At 39.5% G+C, this 15,429-nt stretch overlaps 1 protein-coding gene across 1 annotated transcript; it reads left to right on the forward strand.

Annotated features, from left to right (window-relative positions):
• Positions 1–11,281: 11,281 nt before the first annotated feature.
• FERD3L (Fer3 like bHLH transcription factor) lies at positions 11,282–11,773 on the forward strand. Its single transcript, XM_045864598.1, has one exon. The coding sequence runs from the start codon at positions 11,282–11,284 to the stop codon at positions 11,771–11,773; it is 492 nt and encodes a 163-aa protein (XP_045720554.1).
• The last annotated feature ends 3,656 nt before the right edge of the window (positions 11,774–15,429 follow it).

Consider the following 15,429-nt stretch of genomic DNA (forward strand, 5'->3'; position numbering starts at 1 on the left):
CAGAGCAAGGAAGAGGGCATGCGCGGGCGTCCGGAGCGTGCGGCTCCGGGGCGAGCGAGCCGCGGTGGCATCGTGACCCACAAAATGGAAAAGTGGACCACCCTTTTTGGTTTTAGTATCATGGTAACAGTCATATAGACTCCATGGCCTAAGGGAAAGGGATATTAATTGCGAGATCTGAGAGTCAATGAATAAAAATAGGGCAAGAAGACGAGAGCAAAATGGGTAGAAAGAAAAAGGCACGATATGGAACCCTGAAAAAGTCTAAGGCCTTAGAGGAACGACCATCATAATAGTGTGTGTGTGTGTGTGTGGCCTATTTCTTCTCAGATGAGACAAAGAGAATTGACAGCGACTAACAACGTGTGGTATTGCTCGCAATGTTGTTTACTTTATTCCAAGGCAACACTGACCAGCTCACATCTTCCATATACTTTCCATAGCATGCCAAGTTCAAACCTGATATCCAAACAAGGTCAGAGTTACCACACTGTGAGCTACAGTTAGAACAAAACAAATCACGCAAATCTTTTTTTTCCCTTTTTACAGATAAATTGTCAGAAACTTTAAAAAGTACTCGATCATTTTTTTTCTCTAGCATCTTAACAATTTAACTCTAGTATCTGATCTTCCCTGCTATCTTCAGTTGTCTACCCTATTATAACTGTACCTTGTAATGACTTGAAAGAAGTTTATCATTCACTTCCTGGTGGATTCCAACTGAAGATAACCAATCTGGAGATAACGATCCCAAGAGCCACTTCAAAGTCAACTGGCCATGGAGAAGAATAACAGGTCAAACCATAGTGCAATATCATAAATCCAGGTAGGGGTAACAGAGACTAAATTTTAAAGCCTGGAGAAATAGAGAGATAAACTGGGACTGCATACATTTGTGAGATAAAGTGTGAGGAGACTTGAGAATAGATCTATGGATATGGCCACTAGTCATTTTTAAAAGTTCTTTAAGTTAATACTAGTATGTGGGTGAGCCACTGTGGCCCTAAAAGACAAAAGTGGGAAAGGCTCAAATTTGGATCTGAGAAATATGTGAAATCCTGAGGGAATGTATTGAAAGAGATCTAGAAAGAGGATAACAAAAGTGTGTAACAAACCACTTTGCCAAATATGATGACTGATATGATATTAATGCCACTTGGTTGGGATGAAAGGGAATTTGTTTTAAAAATTAGAATTTTCTCTTGCCATAGAGTGCTCTGGAGGGTCATCATCCTTCAGGACCCACAGAGATAATGACAGTAATGGCTTCCACCATGATGATGGTTTTCTCCATCCATGATACTAACCAATATGGAGATTCTATAATCCTCAAATGATAGCTATAAGAAGCCACAAAGAGGCTAAAGACAGTGGCAGGATAACCAGAAAACCCTGCCCAAGGAAGGCTGGTGAGTCAAGAAGCAGGAAAATGGTTAGGAACCATTTCACTTCAAAGTCTCACTTTGTTAGTTTTGAAACAGCCAGCATTTTTAAGCTTAAGTAAATCACTTAAATTTAGAAGAGATAATATGGGACAGAAATAAATCTAAATGATACCCCTGGTATCCTTACTTAAAGAAAGTTATTTAATGAAAATATCTAGTGAACCCAACACAATATTCTTCATTGAAGAAAAAAAGTGATAAAAAGCTTCCAAACTCAATGCAAATAAAATTGAACATGTAATTCCACAGACTGAAAGTTATTGAAGAAATATTGTGTTCAACTCTGTGCTAGGTGCTGATATCAGAAAGATAAAGACATGAGTTAGTGGGAAGCATTGTAACTTGGTAATCAAATCCCTGGTTTCTGACTTATGTTTGAATCCTAACATGAGCATTTACACATTCGTGAACTCAACCTTCTTGAGACTCATTTGGAAAATGGGAAATCAGAGAATCTTCTGCATAAGGCTGTTGTATTAAATGAGATAATATATGCACAGCATTTAATATGTAGTAAGTATTCAATAACATTTATTATTATTACTATTGCAAAATGGTGGGGGGGGGTTTAATGGTGGGGTTTTTATTGTTGTTTTGGAGTTTCTTGGGAGGGATAACTCCCCTTGATTACTCACAGGTAACTCCTGTGAAAGATAAAGAGGGAGAAACAGAATTGAGCTGGCAAGACCTTGAGGCCATAATACTTATATGACATAGGGGCGGGGGGTGGGGGGAAGAGGAGGAATGAAAACAACACAGAAAGAACCTCAAACTATGATGCAGAGCTGAAAAAAAGCTCAGCAAACATAATAGGGAATTCTGAAGCAAATATCATCTATTAGGAAGTCCCATACTAGGTAGAAATGGCCAGGCTCTAGTTCCTTTTGTGCTGAGGCTAACCAGAAAGAGTTTAGCCTCACCTTGAATGTTGCAGTGACTCCTAAGGCACTGAGGATGGAGCACGTTGGCAAATAGCAGTCCTTGCAGCTGAAAGAGAAATCCAGTCAGTGCACTTCCATGGTTAGCATTTGGAGTTCATATTCTAATGAGGGAAACTGAAAGTACACAAGTGAAGAAATAAATATACACTGTGCCAGATGTTTTGTGTGCTTTGGAGAAAGATAAAGCAATGCAAGAGTGTTAGGGAGTGCAAGAGAGAGGGAGTACTAGTTTATATAGGATGGTCAGGGAGTGCTTCTCTGATAAGCCAGCATCATCCAGGGACCTGAAGGAAGAGAGGGAACAAATTATGTGGATAGCTAAGAAAGGAGTATTACAGTCAGATGCAACAGAAATGCAAAGGCACTGGGACAGATTATGTGCCTACATGTTTGAGGAACAACAAAGAGACCAGCATAGCTAAAGCAGAGTGAGGGAAGGGGGAAAATAAGAGATAAGTTCTCATGGGTATTGGGGTGGGAAAATAGTGTATCATGTAAAATGCTGCCTTTCAAGGCATGGTGATAACTTTTACTCCAAGAGAGATAGAGACTTATTCAGTGTCACCAATTGACTGTTAATAAGTATATTAAGATGTTCAAAGCTGAACTTCTGATCTTCACCCTCCCCCAGATCTACTTTTCCTGGGATCTTTCTCATATCAACTGATCATACTTTCCAGTTGCTCAAGCCAAAACCTTGGTATTACTCTCGGGTCCTTTCTTTTCTTCAAATGCCACATACAAACCATCAGCAAATCTTACTGAATATTCTTCAAAATAAATTCTAAATATAACCACTGTATATCACAGCAACAGATACCAACCTGGGTTACTGTAAGAGCCTCTGGTCAGGTCTCACCATCTCCTTCTTGTTCCCAGTCGAATTTATTCTCAACACATTAGCCAAAGGGATTATTCTAAACAGTAAGTAAATCTTCAGAAGGGCCCAGTGGATCCTCAACTTATTCAAAGTAAAAGCCAAGGTCCTTAAGTGGTTGAAAATGCCCTACATAATACAACCCTGCCCCCATACTACCATACTGACCTCATCTCCTACCATTTTCCTTCCTCCAGTTCTTTCTGTCTGGTGGCCTCTGTGATGTTCTTTCAGTACTGCAAGTATTCTTCTACCTTATCGTCTCTGAAATGTTCTCCAAAATGTCTCTGTCTGGAACACTCTCACATGATATGCAACCAACTACCTCCCTACTACCTTCAAGTATTCATTCAAATAACACTTTCCAATCAGACTGTTACAAGATAACTCTATTTAAAGTAGCAACATGCCCTGTCAGTATTCATGATCTCACTTATACTAAGCAATTTTTTTCCATAGCACTTACTACCCTCAACACCATAAAGAATTTTTTGTGTTTCCATCTTGTTTACTGATATATATCAAATTCCTAGATCAATGACACGAGGGTCAAGCACATCATAGGCAGTCAATAAAAATTTGTTGAAAAAAATTGTATAGTGTATTTTTTAATTTAGTGTGCAATCCATTTAGTGTACAATAGAATAACAGATTATAATTTGTATATACTAATGCAGGTAGTACATTCATATATAATATTAATTTTAAATATAATTTCATTTTCTTATTAAGTAGGAGTGTCTTTGAATATGTTAAGTTAAACCAAATTAAATTGCCCACTATTTTTAGGTTAGAAAATGATTTGATTTTACATATGTTTCAACTGAATACTAACATTTTCTCCATATCGTAAATAAATAGCATGATAGGAAAAACTTTTGAACAATTATTAAATTGCAAAGTCACACATGTAGTGTTTAATCTCCAAATATACAAAGAACTTATGGAGTTAAGGATGACTGTCAAATCTATAACGTTTATTACAAAAGAGAGTCACATTCAAAAACAATGTGCAAAATTATAGTATAGGAAATGAGATGAAAAAGGAAATTATTTGAGGGTAGTAGTTTATAACATCCTGAGGGATTTTTTTTTCTTCACACCTCTTTAGCTCTCCACATGTTTTTCAGAAAGAAAGACTTTGGAGAGGGTTCAAACAACAACTAACGTAAGAACTAATATAATTGAAAATTTGGAAAATACATTTATTCCAAAGCCTAACTGAAGTGGAACTATTTCATGTGAAGAGGAAAAACCTGAGACAAAAAAAAAATTAATATCTGACTTTAAGACATTTTTACAAGTGATACTTTTAAAAAAGATAGAGGGGCGCTTGGGTGGTGCAGTCGGTTAAGCCTCCAACTCTTAGTTTCGGCTCAGGTCATGATCTCAGGGTCATGAGATAAAGCCCCATGTCAGGCTCTGCATTCAGCTTGGAATCTGTTTGAGTTTCTCTCACCCTCTCCCTCAGCACCTCCCCCTGCACGCACTCTCTCTTTATCTCTCTCTCAAATAAATAAATAAATCTTTTTAAAAAAAAATAGATATAGGGCGCCTGGGTGGCTCAGTTGGTTAAGCGACTGTCTTCGGCTCAGGTCATGATCCTGGAGTCCCAGGATCGAGTCCCGCATCGGGCTCCCTGCTCAGCTGGGAGCCTGCTTCTCCCTTTGTCCCTCCCCACCTCTCATGTGCTCTATCTCTCTCATTCTCTCTCTCAAATAAATAAAATCTTTAAAAAAAATAAAAAATAGATATAAGTATAAAGGAGCATATCTACATCCAAAAAAGAAATAACCCATTTAAAAAATGGCAGAAGACATGAATAGACATTTTTTCCAAAGAAGACATACAGATGGATAACAGACACATCAACATCACTCATCATCAGGGAAATACAAACCAAAATCATAATGAGATACCACCTCACACCAGTTAGAATGGCTAAAATCAACAACACAGGAAACAACAGGTGTTGGTGAGGATGCAGAGGAAGGGGAACACTCTTGCACTGTTGGTGGGAATGCAAACTGGTGCAGCCACTCTGGAAAACAGTATGGAGGTTCCTCAAAAAGTTAAAAATAGAACTACCCAAAACCCAGCAATTGCACTACTAGGTATTTACCCAAAGGATAGAAAAATACAGATTCGGAGGGGTTCATGCACCCCGATGTTTATAACAGCTTTATCAACCATAGCCAAACTATGGAGAGAGCTCAAATGTCCATCAACCGATGAGTGGATAAATAAGAGGTGGTATATATATATATATACAATGGAATATTACTTAGTCATCAAAAAAAATGAAATCTTGCCTTTGCAATGACATGGATGGAGCTAGAGTGTACTCTGCTAAGCAGAATAAGTCAGTCAGAGTAAGACAAATACCATATGATTTCACTCATATGTGGAATTTAAGAAACAGAACAGATGAAGATATGGGAAGGGGGGAAAAGAGAGAAAGAGAGAGGGCAAGAAACCATAAGAGACCCTTAGTCACAGAGAACAAACTGAGGGTTGATGGAGGGAGGTGGGTGGGGGATGGGCTAAATGGGTGATGGGTATTAAGGAGGGCACTTGCTATGATGAGGGTATGTTATATGTAAATGATGAATCACTAAATTTTACTCCTGAAACAAATATTACACTATATGTTAACTAGAATTTAAATAAAAATTTGAAAAAATAAAAATAAATAAAGTAGTGCATCTGTTTAATTTTTTAAATCATTGTCTAGTTTTTTAGGTAGCAGCAGAAAAAGAGTGTAAAGAGATCTGAGATACACTGAAAAGTATATATTTTTTTCACATATTAATCTGAATTTGAGAGGTACAGCTCACTTCATGAGAGCATTTCAAGTCCCAGCTTTCTGTTGTTCTGCATCACCTAGGGCAGGATTTAACAAACTACAACCTGAGAATCAAATTCTGCCTGTCACCTACTTTTGTAAATAAAATTGGAGCGTAGCTACCTCCATTCATTTATGTATTTTCTGTGGCTGTTTTCACCTTACAGTAGTAGAATTGAATAGTTGTGACAGAGATCATATAGCCTACAAAACCTGAAATAGATACTATCTGGCCCTGTATAGAAAGTCTTCCACCCCCTGCCATAGGGTGTTGTCTTTGCTTACATGGTCAGTGCTAGCTCACTGCCAAAGCACCCACATTCCAGGCTAGGGGAAGAGAACAAAAGACCAAGTGGAAAGCAAACAATTTCATTTCCAAAGACCAACCTGAACTTGCTCAGATTATGTCTCATTTACTTCATTGTCATGGGGTAGACATGTGCTCAGCAAAAATGCAGTGGGTCAGAAATGTGCCCAGTTAACATATGTGTGGGTGGGTCTGTTACTAAAAGGAAAAAGGGTAAGTACATACTGGGGAACGCTGAGCAGTTTCTACCACAATTGTTGTGGGGGGGTGGTATAGATGGAAATAAGAGTGGAAATAAATAAACCTCTTGAAACATCTGCCTTCATTGAATGAATTTTGACAATTAAAAGCACTTCACAAAGTAGGAGCCTATTTTCCAGGAATTTTGTCTCTTCCTTACTTATTCTTAGTTAAATGTAATTCACCCAAAAACTAGTAATGCTAATATTTTAAAGAGCAGATCATCATATTTGGTATTTTTCTTTCAGTGACTAGAAAGTCTTCAGTCTGGGCAATGGTAACTTTAGCCTGGTATGTATGCCTCCTCTTCTTCTTACTCTATAATATACCTCAGTGTCATTTCAATGATGGTACCTACAAATTCACTTGCTTCAGGAGCATTTTTACACTTCCTCTCCATCTTCCTGGCACACATAAACACATATAAACAAGATATGTGCTCAACAACTTAATATTCACTTATATGTTTGAATGCTTTTTTTAAAAAAAAGATTTTATTTATTTATTTGACAGAGAGACAGTGAGAGAGGGAACACAAGGAGGGGCAGTGGGAGAGGAAGAAGCAGGCTTCCCGCTGAACAGGGAGCCCGATGAGGCTCCATCCCAGGACCCCAGGATCATGACCTGAGCCGGAGGCAGACACATAACGACTGAGCCACCCAGGCACCCTGATATATGTTTGAATGCTTTATGTTAGCAAGTCCCCATAAGACGCATTCCAAGGAATGTGAAGATAGGCTTATTAAATAGGGCAGAGTCAGCAAACTACAGTTCAAGAGTCAAATCCAGCCCACTACAGGATGTTGTAAATGAAGTTTCAGAGACCACAGCCATTCTTTTTCATTTACATATTGTCTATGGCTACCTTTATACTACAAAAACAAAGTTGAGTAGTTCAGCAGAGATTATATGACCTGTAAAAAGCCTAAATTACTATTTTGCCAATTAAAAAGAAAGTTTGCCAATCCCCCAACTACAACATTCTGAGGAGCCCTTACTTTTGTTTGAACTCAGGATTATAAGTAGAATAGCAATAAGTGAGTTTGAATGTAAGCAAGAATTTAACTCTAAGTATAGACAAACACTAGAATTGATTTCCTTTTACATTTCTTGAAATTTTTCCTGGAGCTTCTAAGGGCAGAAAAGATACTGATTTCATTTGGAAATATTTTAACAAAATGAATAATAAGTTTAATGAGGTTAAATGGTTCCTCCCATTGGGATGAACTGTTTCAAATCTGTTATATAAACTTACTACATTTACTATGTATATTTACTGTGAAACCAAATATCCATAAAAGCATTTTCTTTTTTAAAAATTATTTATTTATTTATTTATTTATTTATTTATTTATTTATTTATTTATTTATTTGACAGAGAGAGAGAGTACAAGCAGGAGGGAGAGGCAGGGAGAGGGAGAAGCAGACTCCCTGCTGAGCAGAGAGCCCAATGTGGGGCTCCATTCTAGGACCCTGGGATCATGACCTGAGCCGAAGCCAGACACTTAGCTGACTGAGCCACCCAGGTGCCTCTCCAAAAGATCATTTTAAAATTAGAGTAGATGTTTCAAAAGAAGGAAAGAAAAATAATTTCACTTATTTCTGTTCCATGATTGTATTTATAAACAAAAAATAGAGTCAATCATTACAACTTAGATTTTAACATTTTTGCTCTACTTGTGTCCCCATGATTAGAACCTTGTAGGATAAACTGAAATTATTGTGGTATAAGCAGAAGTATTAATCTTGAGATTTTTTTACATTTTGTTTTTTTTTTAATTTTGGGATTTTTTTAAAATCTTGGGATATTTTTAAATTATTGCTACAGACATACCTATTAAGACATTCTTAATAAATTCCCTCATGTTTTAATATTAATATTTCAACCCAATACTATGCATTGGGTTCCATTATTTTTTTTTTAAAGATTTATTTATTTTTGAGAGAGCGAGAATGAGAGAGAGAGTACATGAGAGGGAGGAGGGTCAGAGGGAGAAGCAGACTCCCTGCCGAGCAGGGAGCCCGATGCGGGACTCCATCCCGGGACTCCAGGATCATGACCTGAGCCGAAGGCAGTTGCTTAACCAACTGAGCCACCCAGGCGCCCTGGGTTCCATTATTTTTGCTGCAGTTTCCTTTGTGATAAGGTTATTGAAATATTCACCCCTTGCATAAAATCATAAAGAATTTTAGTCCAAGAAAAATGTTTCAAGTTCCATGATAGCTTCTGACATCTATTTTATTAAATTTTACTTTTAAATGTCTCTCATGTTTCTCTTCAGTAAGTGTCCTAATATATTTTGTTGTCAAACTAGATTCTCACAAGTTGAGGTATTTAATCCAGGTATTTAATCCACTTATGTTTGCACTTAAAAGAGAAAATTTATGAGAAATATTTAACAACTAAAAATCAAGTATAAAATGTGTCCAAATATTGAATAACACAGGGGCGCCTGGGTGGCTCAGTCGTTAAGCATCTGCCGTCAGCTCAGGTCGTGATCCCGGGGTCCTGGGATCGAGCCCCACATCGGGCTCCCTGCTCCATGGGAAGCCTGCTTCTCCCTCTCTCACTTCCCCTGCTTGTGTTCCCTCTCTCACTGTGTCTCTCTCTGTCAAATAAATAAATAAAATCTTAAAAAATATATTGAATAACACATTAAGTTAAACAAGAGTTAGAAAGCATGTTACTGCTTGCCAAAATAATAATAATTCTCCCATTTACTTATCTTTAACCAATGTTGAAATTCTAATTCATTTTTTATTTCTTCCTTCCTTTGGAGGAAGTTGAGTAAAAATCAGTAGGTAATCATAATCAAGGATCTCATATTCATTAACATCTTTCAAGAACATATATTTCAATTCTTCTCTGCCTGAGTTAACACAATGCACACTGGAGGGTGAAGAATAAACGCAAGACAAAAGAAAATCAACAAAAGGACAAAAGAGTAGAGGAGAACACAGACACAAATGGGTTAAAAGAAAAGAATGAGAGAAGAAGAATTCAAGATGATACTGCTTTAATAGTATCTGGGAGTACACAGGGGAGGCTAGGAAGAAAAGGAATTGTGCTGACCTGTAAGAAATAGGCTGTTTCTGGGAGCTGTCCAATGTACTAACAGAACGGCCACATAACTTACCTCCTTAGTAGGAATTGTCTTTGGGAATTCTTCCTGGAACAAAGGCATCTCTTTACTCACCCTTTAAGGCTATTTCTTCTAACCCATCTTTAAAACAATTTCCTAACATGTTACTCTGCTCTTCCGTGTCTTCTTAAAAATCCCTACACTGAAAAATAAATATAGCTACTGGCAAAGAAGGGAAAATGAACCCTTCTTCGTTAAAATATTAGAGATAATATGAAAACAGTAAAACTTCATTTTCCTTATACCAAATTTTAAATTTCCTTTCATCTCAAAAACATGATCTAATGATAACTTTTAAATCTCCCTTAAATAGAATTCAGTATAGCTTCCACTCTTAAGTCCTGTAGGGCAGTACCAATCAATGAGGAAAATAAGCCAGATGGAAGTGAAGATTTATCTTTGTTCACAAATACAAATCCGCAATTTAAAAGTCCAAAGACTTCACAACAGAGGGTGAGCTGATCGACCCATTGGCTTATCAAAGGGTAAATCGCGTTTTTGAAAGGAGATTGAAGATGTTTTGTTTTGGCGGAGGGAGGGTTTGCTTTGCCCTCCCCCCCACCCCCACACACACACTCTGGGGTTAGACAGTGAAGTACACTCAGAGAAAATATTAGGAGCCTCCTTTTTTTCATTTTATTGCCGTCATAACTTTTGCCCTGAAGTAAAATCTTTCACTTTACATGAGTAGGAGATAAGTAGGGAAAGGAAAGTCAAGTATCTCAGTTGTTAGGCTGATTACAACAAAACCGACTTTAGAAGTCAGGGTTTGTAACGCGGCAGGAGAGCTGTTTCGATGCCCTAGAAGGAGAAAGCCGGTTCCAACAGCGACTCTTGGGAATGCGCTCTCCGCCCCCCCTACCGTGCTTACTTAAGCTAATGGAAGATCTTGCCTTTCAGTAGCCGCTGCACTGGGATACCAGACAAACAGCTCCCCTCGACCCCTGGCAGACAGGGCCCCTCTTCAGGACATCATTAAAAGCACATGCACTTGTTTCACACCCATTGGCAGCCTCGGGTGGCAAGATTCAGGACTTCTACTCTGAAGCCAGGGAGAAGCCAGAGTGGTGGAAAACATCCTCGCTTTGAAAATCCAAAGCTAAATGAAAGAGCTACATGAGATAAGGAGCCTGAAGAATATTAGTTGGCTGCGGGGGTGAGGAGAGACACAAAAAGCACAGCAGGTAAGAGGCTGGGGGTTGTTGCCAAACTGTCCCAGGTGGCGCATCGAAAAGGATCTCAGAATTGGAGGCCTATCCCTTTGAGACTTCCATGCGTGTTCAAGCTTGTCTTCTTCCATCAGTTTCGAGAGGACGACATTGTCCGAGCCTTCCCTATCGGTGCCACTAATCCTGTTATCAGCTTGGTTATAAATATTAATTCCCCTGGCCCTTCGGTGATGGTGCCGCATCAGATTCAGAGCTGTTAGGAGTCTCGCCCCTCCCTGCGAGAAACCGATGCGAGGCAGGGCCAAGTCGATGCGATGGCGGCCTATCCGGAGAGGTGCGTGGACGCCACTGTACTGGACTTCGTCGCAGACCTGTCCTTGGCCTCCCCTGGGCACCCTCTCCTCTGCGACTTCGCACCCGGGGTTCCCTTTGGGGACCGGGACCTTGTGCTCCGAGAGGGAAGACGCGGGAGGCTGGCACGCTTTGAGGAGGAGGATCCAGAAGAGGAGGGCGAAGTAGACGAGGGGGAGGAGGAGGAGGAAGAGGAGCATGGGAGAAGCGCCTCCCCGCTGGGCCGTCCCAAGAGGAAAAGGGTGATCACCTATGCTCAGCGCCAGGCAGCCAACATCCGCGAGAGGAAGAGGATGTTCAACCTCAATGAGGCCTTCGACCAGCTGCGAAGAAAGGTGCCCACTTTTGCTTACGAGAAGAGGCTGTCCCGAATCGAGACCCTACGCCTGGCCATCGTCTACATTTCCTTCATGACCGAGCTTTTGGAGAGCTGTGAAAAGAAGGAAACCGGCTGAGCCGGAGTGGGATGGAGGGGTCTGTCCCCTCTTCCTGGGCGCGCGCGGGCTTGGGGTGCTTCGGGATCCGGCAGGGTGCGGCCGAAATGCCAGGAGGGACTCTTCAAGACAGAATGTCTGGCCTTCTGGAGTTTGGTTTGGAGTTGCGAAACCCCCACAGCCCTCGAGAAGAGTGGCGGCCGTAGAGTTAACATACACGCGAACGCTCTCCATGGAGTCTGGGGCAGGGGCGGGCGCGGCACCTTAGGAGTGAGAACGCGCTGGGCTGTCGACGCGAGCGCCCAGAAACAGCTTCTGCCGGCCTGTTGGGTGAGGAGCTAATCCTCTCCCCAAACTGCAGACTTCAGGGGCTTCTGTAGAGTCCAAAATCTTCTCTTTTCCTTAAAAAGAAAAAAAAAGAAGAAAAGAAATAGACGTTCTTACCTTTTTTTTTTTTTTTTTTTTTTTAAGTCAGTGCTGCCCAATCTCGGGCAGGCGCTCCGGTCCTGCCCGCGTCCTTAGTTGGGGGGGGGGGGGGGGTCCTGCGACAGAAACATTTGCAAGGGGTGAGGGGTCTTCTGAGAGGCCAAGGGACTCCGGACCTCTGGTCTGGTCCTCTTTGGCTTGTCTAGAGACAGAAGGAAGGAAATGAAGGAAGGGGAGTCCAGGGTACAGGCGACCTCTGAGGAGGGACATCATTCTCCCCTCTTTTCCCCTTAACTCGCAGAACCGGAAACCTTGTTCGGGTCGCTCCAGGACACCGACGCTTGAACCCGGCGGTGGACTGGGGTTGCTCGGGCTCAAGCGTCGGGGATGCTCCTGGGCTTGCCGGGATGTTAGGCTCTCGGGACTTTGGCCGCCGAGCGGGGCTTCCCCCCTGCGCTTCCGGGAGAATGACCTGGTCTTCCCAGGCGCAGCGCAGTTTGAGCGCGCACTTTAAAATTTTTAGCTGTAGGTAGAGAAGATACCTTTCTTTGTAGCCGCATCTAGGAACAGGAAAAGCAAAAACTCAAAGGAGGAGAGGCATTCTTCCACTTTGGAATGGAGTGTGGGTGATGGAGATGAGGTTGAAGCAGAACCTAGGCGAGGGCCCCCACCTCCGGTTTGGATCCTCTGCCATTCCACGGTTTTTCCTTCTGGGCGACCTGCTAACACCTGAACTGGGGTTCTTCAGATAGGAATAAGTAAGTGAGGAGGAACCTGAGTGAACAAGCCCCGCCTAACCGTAAATTCAGAAATTCTAAAGGATAAAGCCCAATATTTTATTTTGCCACTTCATGTCACTCACGTTTGAGCACACACATACAATATACATAACACACAGTTCTCCCTATTATACTTTTAGGAATATAATTCATTTTTATTAATAAGTACTTTATATTCATCCTAGAAAGTTTGGAAAACAAAAGTCAAAAAAAGAAATGAAATTTAAATCACTCATTACCATAGTTAGCATTTTTATTTCCTTCTACCTTTTTTTTTCTGTACAGATATAAATTAAATATGCTTAACAAATTTGAGATACTTTTAGATATTGATCTTTTTCCATTCAGCAATATAGAATGAGCACTTTTCCCTGGCTTTAAATATTATTCAAACATAATTTTGATTACTGTATATTACTGTTGTAACGATGTATCACAATTTAGTGCCAGTTCTTTACAAGTAGATAGCTAAGATACTTCCTTTTTAAAAAAATAAACGATGATGCAAAGAGCATTCTTCTAAATGTCTCCTCTGCCTGTGATAATTTCCTGGTATTAGGTAACTAGAAGTAACATTTCTTCATCAAATGAACATTTAAGTTTGTGGCTACAAATGGAAGGATTGTCTTTCAGGTGGGGTCTGCCAGTCCACACTCCCATCCACCAGCATTGCAGGGATTTGCTTTGTCTCTCAGGTGTCTTTATTTAAAACTTTTCCTAGTTTTTCTATCTATAGGAACTGAATTAGTTCTGAAATGACTACCCTACCAAAGATGATTTCATATTTTGATTGTGTCATTTCACCATATTTCTTCCACCTCTACCATACCATCAGTATAACGGTAAAAGGAAAAAAATGTAACCAGATAAGATAAAAAAACAAACACAGCAAAACAGGGAGTGTATTTTTTTTTTTTATTCTCTAGTGCCTTTAATAAAATGAACTGAAATTTGGACAATGACCTCTATATCAGTTTTATAAAGTAAAATTACTCATTCTCTTCTTTTTTTAGATAACTTTTTGGCTACTGAGACTAGCGTATCTTCCTGTATTTTTAAAGATAAATTTAAAGTTACTCATTTTAATATGTTGAAAGAACATAACTAATTATTTCCCAACTTCTTATGGAGTGCTGGTGACTCCATCAATACTTCATGCTTATCCAGTTATTGATTTAATCAGTTAAAAAATGTGTTCACATTTTACATATAGAATGGGTTCAAAATTGAAAGAACTTGCAGAGTCTCCCTTTCTTCCCCCACATAAAGTCCTCCTGAGAATTAAACATCATGTAAAAAAAAAAAAAAAGTTGATGTGTTAAGTTTTTTTAAAAAAATGGTTCAACTCTAGGAATCATCAATATTTTTTTGAAAACCAGAAATTTAAAAAAGAAATCTGTAAGACAAAAGACCTCAAAAAAATCACTGGGTCCTAAAGAGTAAATACAAGCCTCCATCATCCTTAATCCCATCCCTCATACTCTGAACCATTCTGTCATATTCTTAGGAAGCCCTTAATATCCTACAGTGAATACCTCTTCAGCATAGTAAATAATATCTAAAAAGACTCTATATAAAAAGTGATTTCTTCATTATCACTAGAAGATTTATGTCCACAATTCTTGAATCTGTTAAAGCGCAAATGTTTTGTTCTTTGTAAATATTTTTGTATGTTTAGAAGCTGCTTTAAAATGTAAAAGTCTCTTAAGGTACTTTCTTAATCATTGTACTGATAGAATAATTTAAAACCAAATAAGGATTATAAACACAAATAAATGGATTGACTTATTTTCCACACCAAATCCTCCATAGAGATAAGACAAAATTATCTGCATCTTGAACATGAATCCACTATACCTCCGTATTTCGACACTCAACTTTTCTAAGCAATATGACCGTTCTAGTTTTTTTCATATAAATCCATAAATTTAGTGTACTTTTATTTTTTTACTGCAGTTGACATCCTCATTGTCACACACAATATTACATTAGTTTCAAGCATATAAAAAAATGATTCAACAACTCTATACATTATGCTATGCTCACCACAGATGCAGCTGCCATCTGTCAGTGTAACATTTTTTAAGATCGATAGATTGATTGGTTGATTTACCTGGGAGAGAGAGAGAGAGAGTGAGCTTGAGCGAGTATGGGGGCACAAGGAGAGAGAAAGAGAAACCCAAGGAGGCTGCTCTGCAGTGAGTACCATGCCTAACATAAGGCGGGACTTGATCTCAGGACCCTGAGATCACAACCTAAGCCTGAGCCAAAACCAAGAGTCAGATGGTTAACCAACTTCACCACCCAGGTGCCCCCAGTGTACTTTTCAGTACAAGTGTTTTTAGTGTATAACACATCCTATGTTAAAATGTTTTATTCTTTATCTTTTAAACACGAATTAAATATAAGTAGATATTGGTTTTTTAATACCTTCCACCAGTTAAAAAAACCCTAATGTCAATTACTTCTGGA

This window comes from Mirounga angustirostris, unplaced genomic scaffold (genome assembly GCF_029215605.1).
Source record: "Mirounga angustirostris isolate CCGP_5_RB_7025 unplaced genomic scaffold, mMirAng1.0.hap1 SCAF_12, whole genome shotgun sequence".
NCBI classification, from domain to species: domain Eukaryota; kingdom Metazoa; phylum Chordata; class Mammalia; order Carnivora; family Phocidae; genus Mirounga; species Mirounga angustirostris.

Excerpts from the sequence above, each read along its gene's own strand:
- FERD3L (XM_045864598.1), top strand. The coding sequence starts at position 11,282 with ATGGCGGCCTATCCGGAGAGGTGCGTGGACGCCACTGTACTGGACTTC.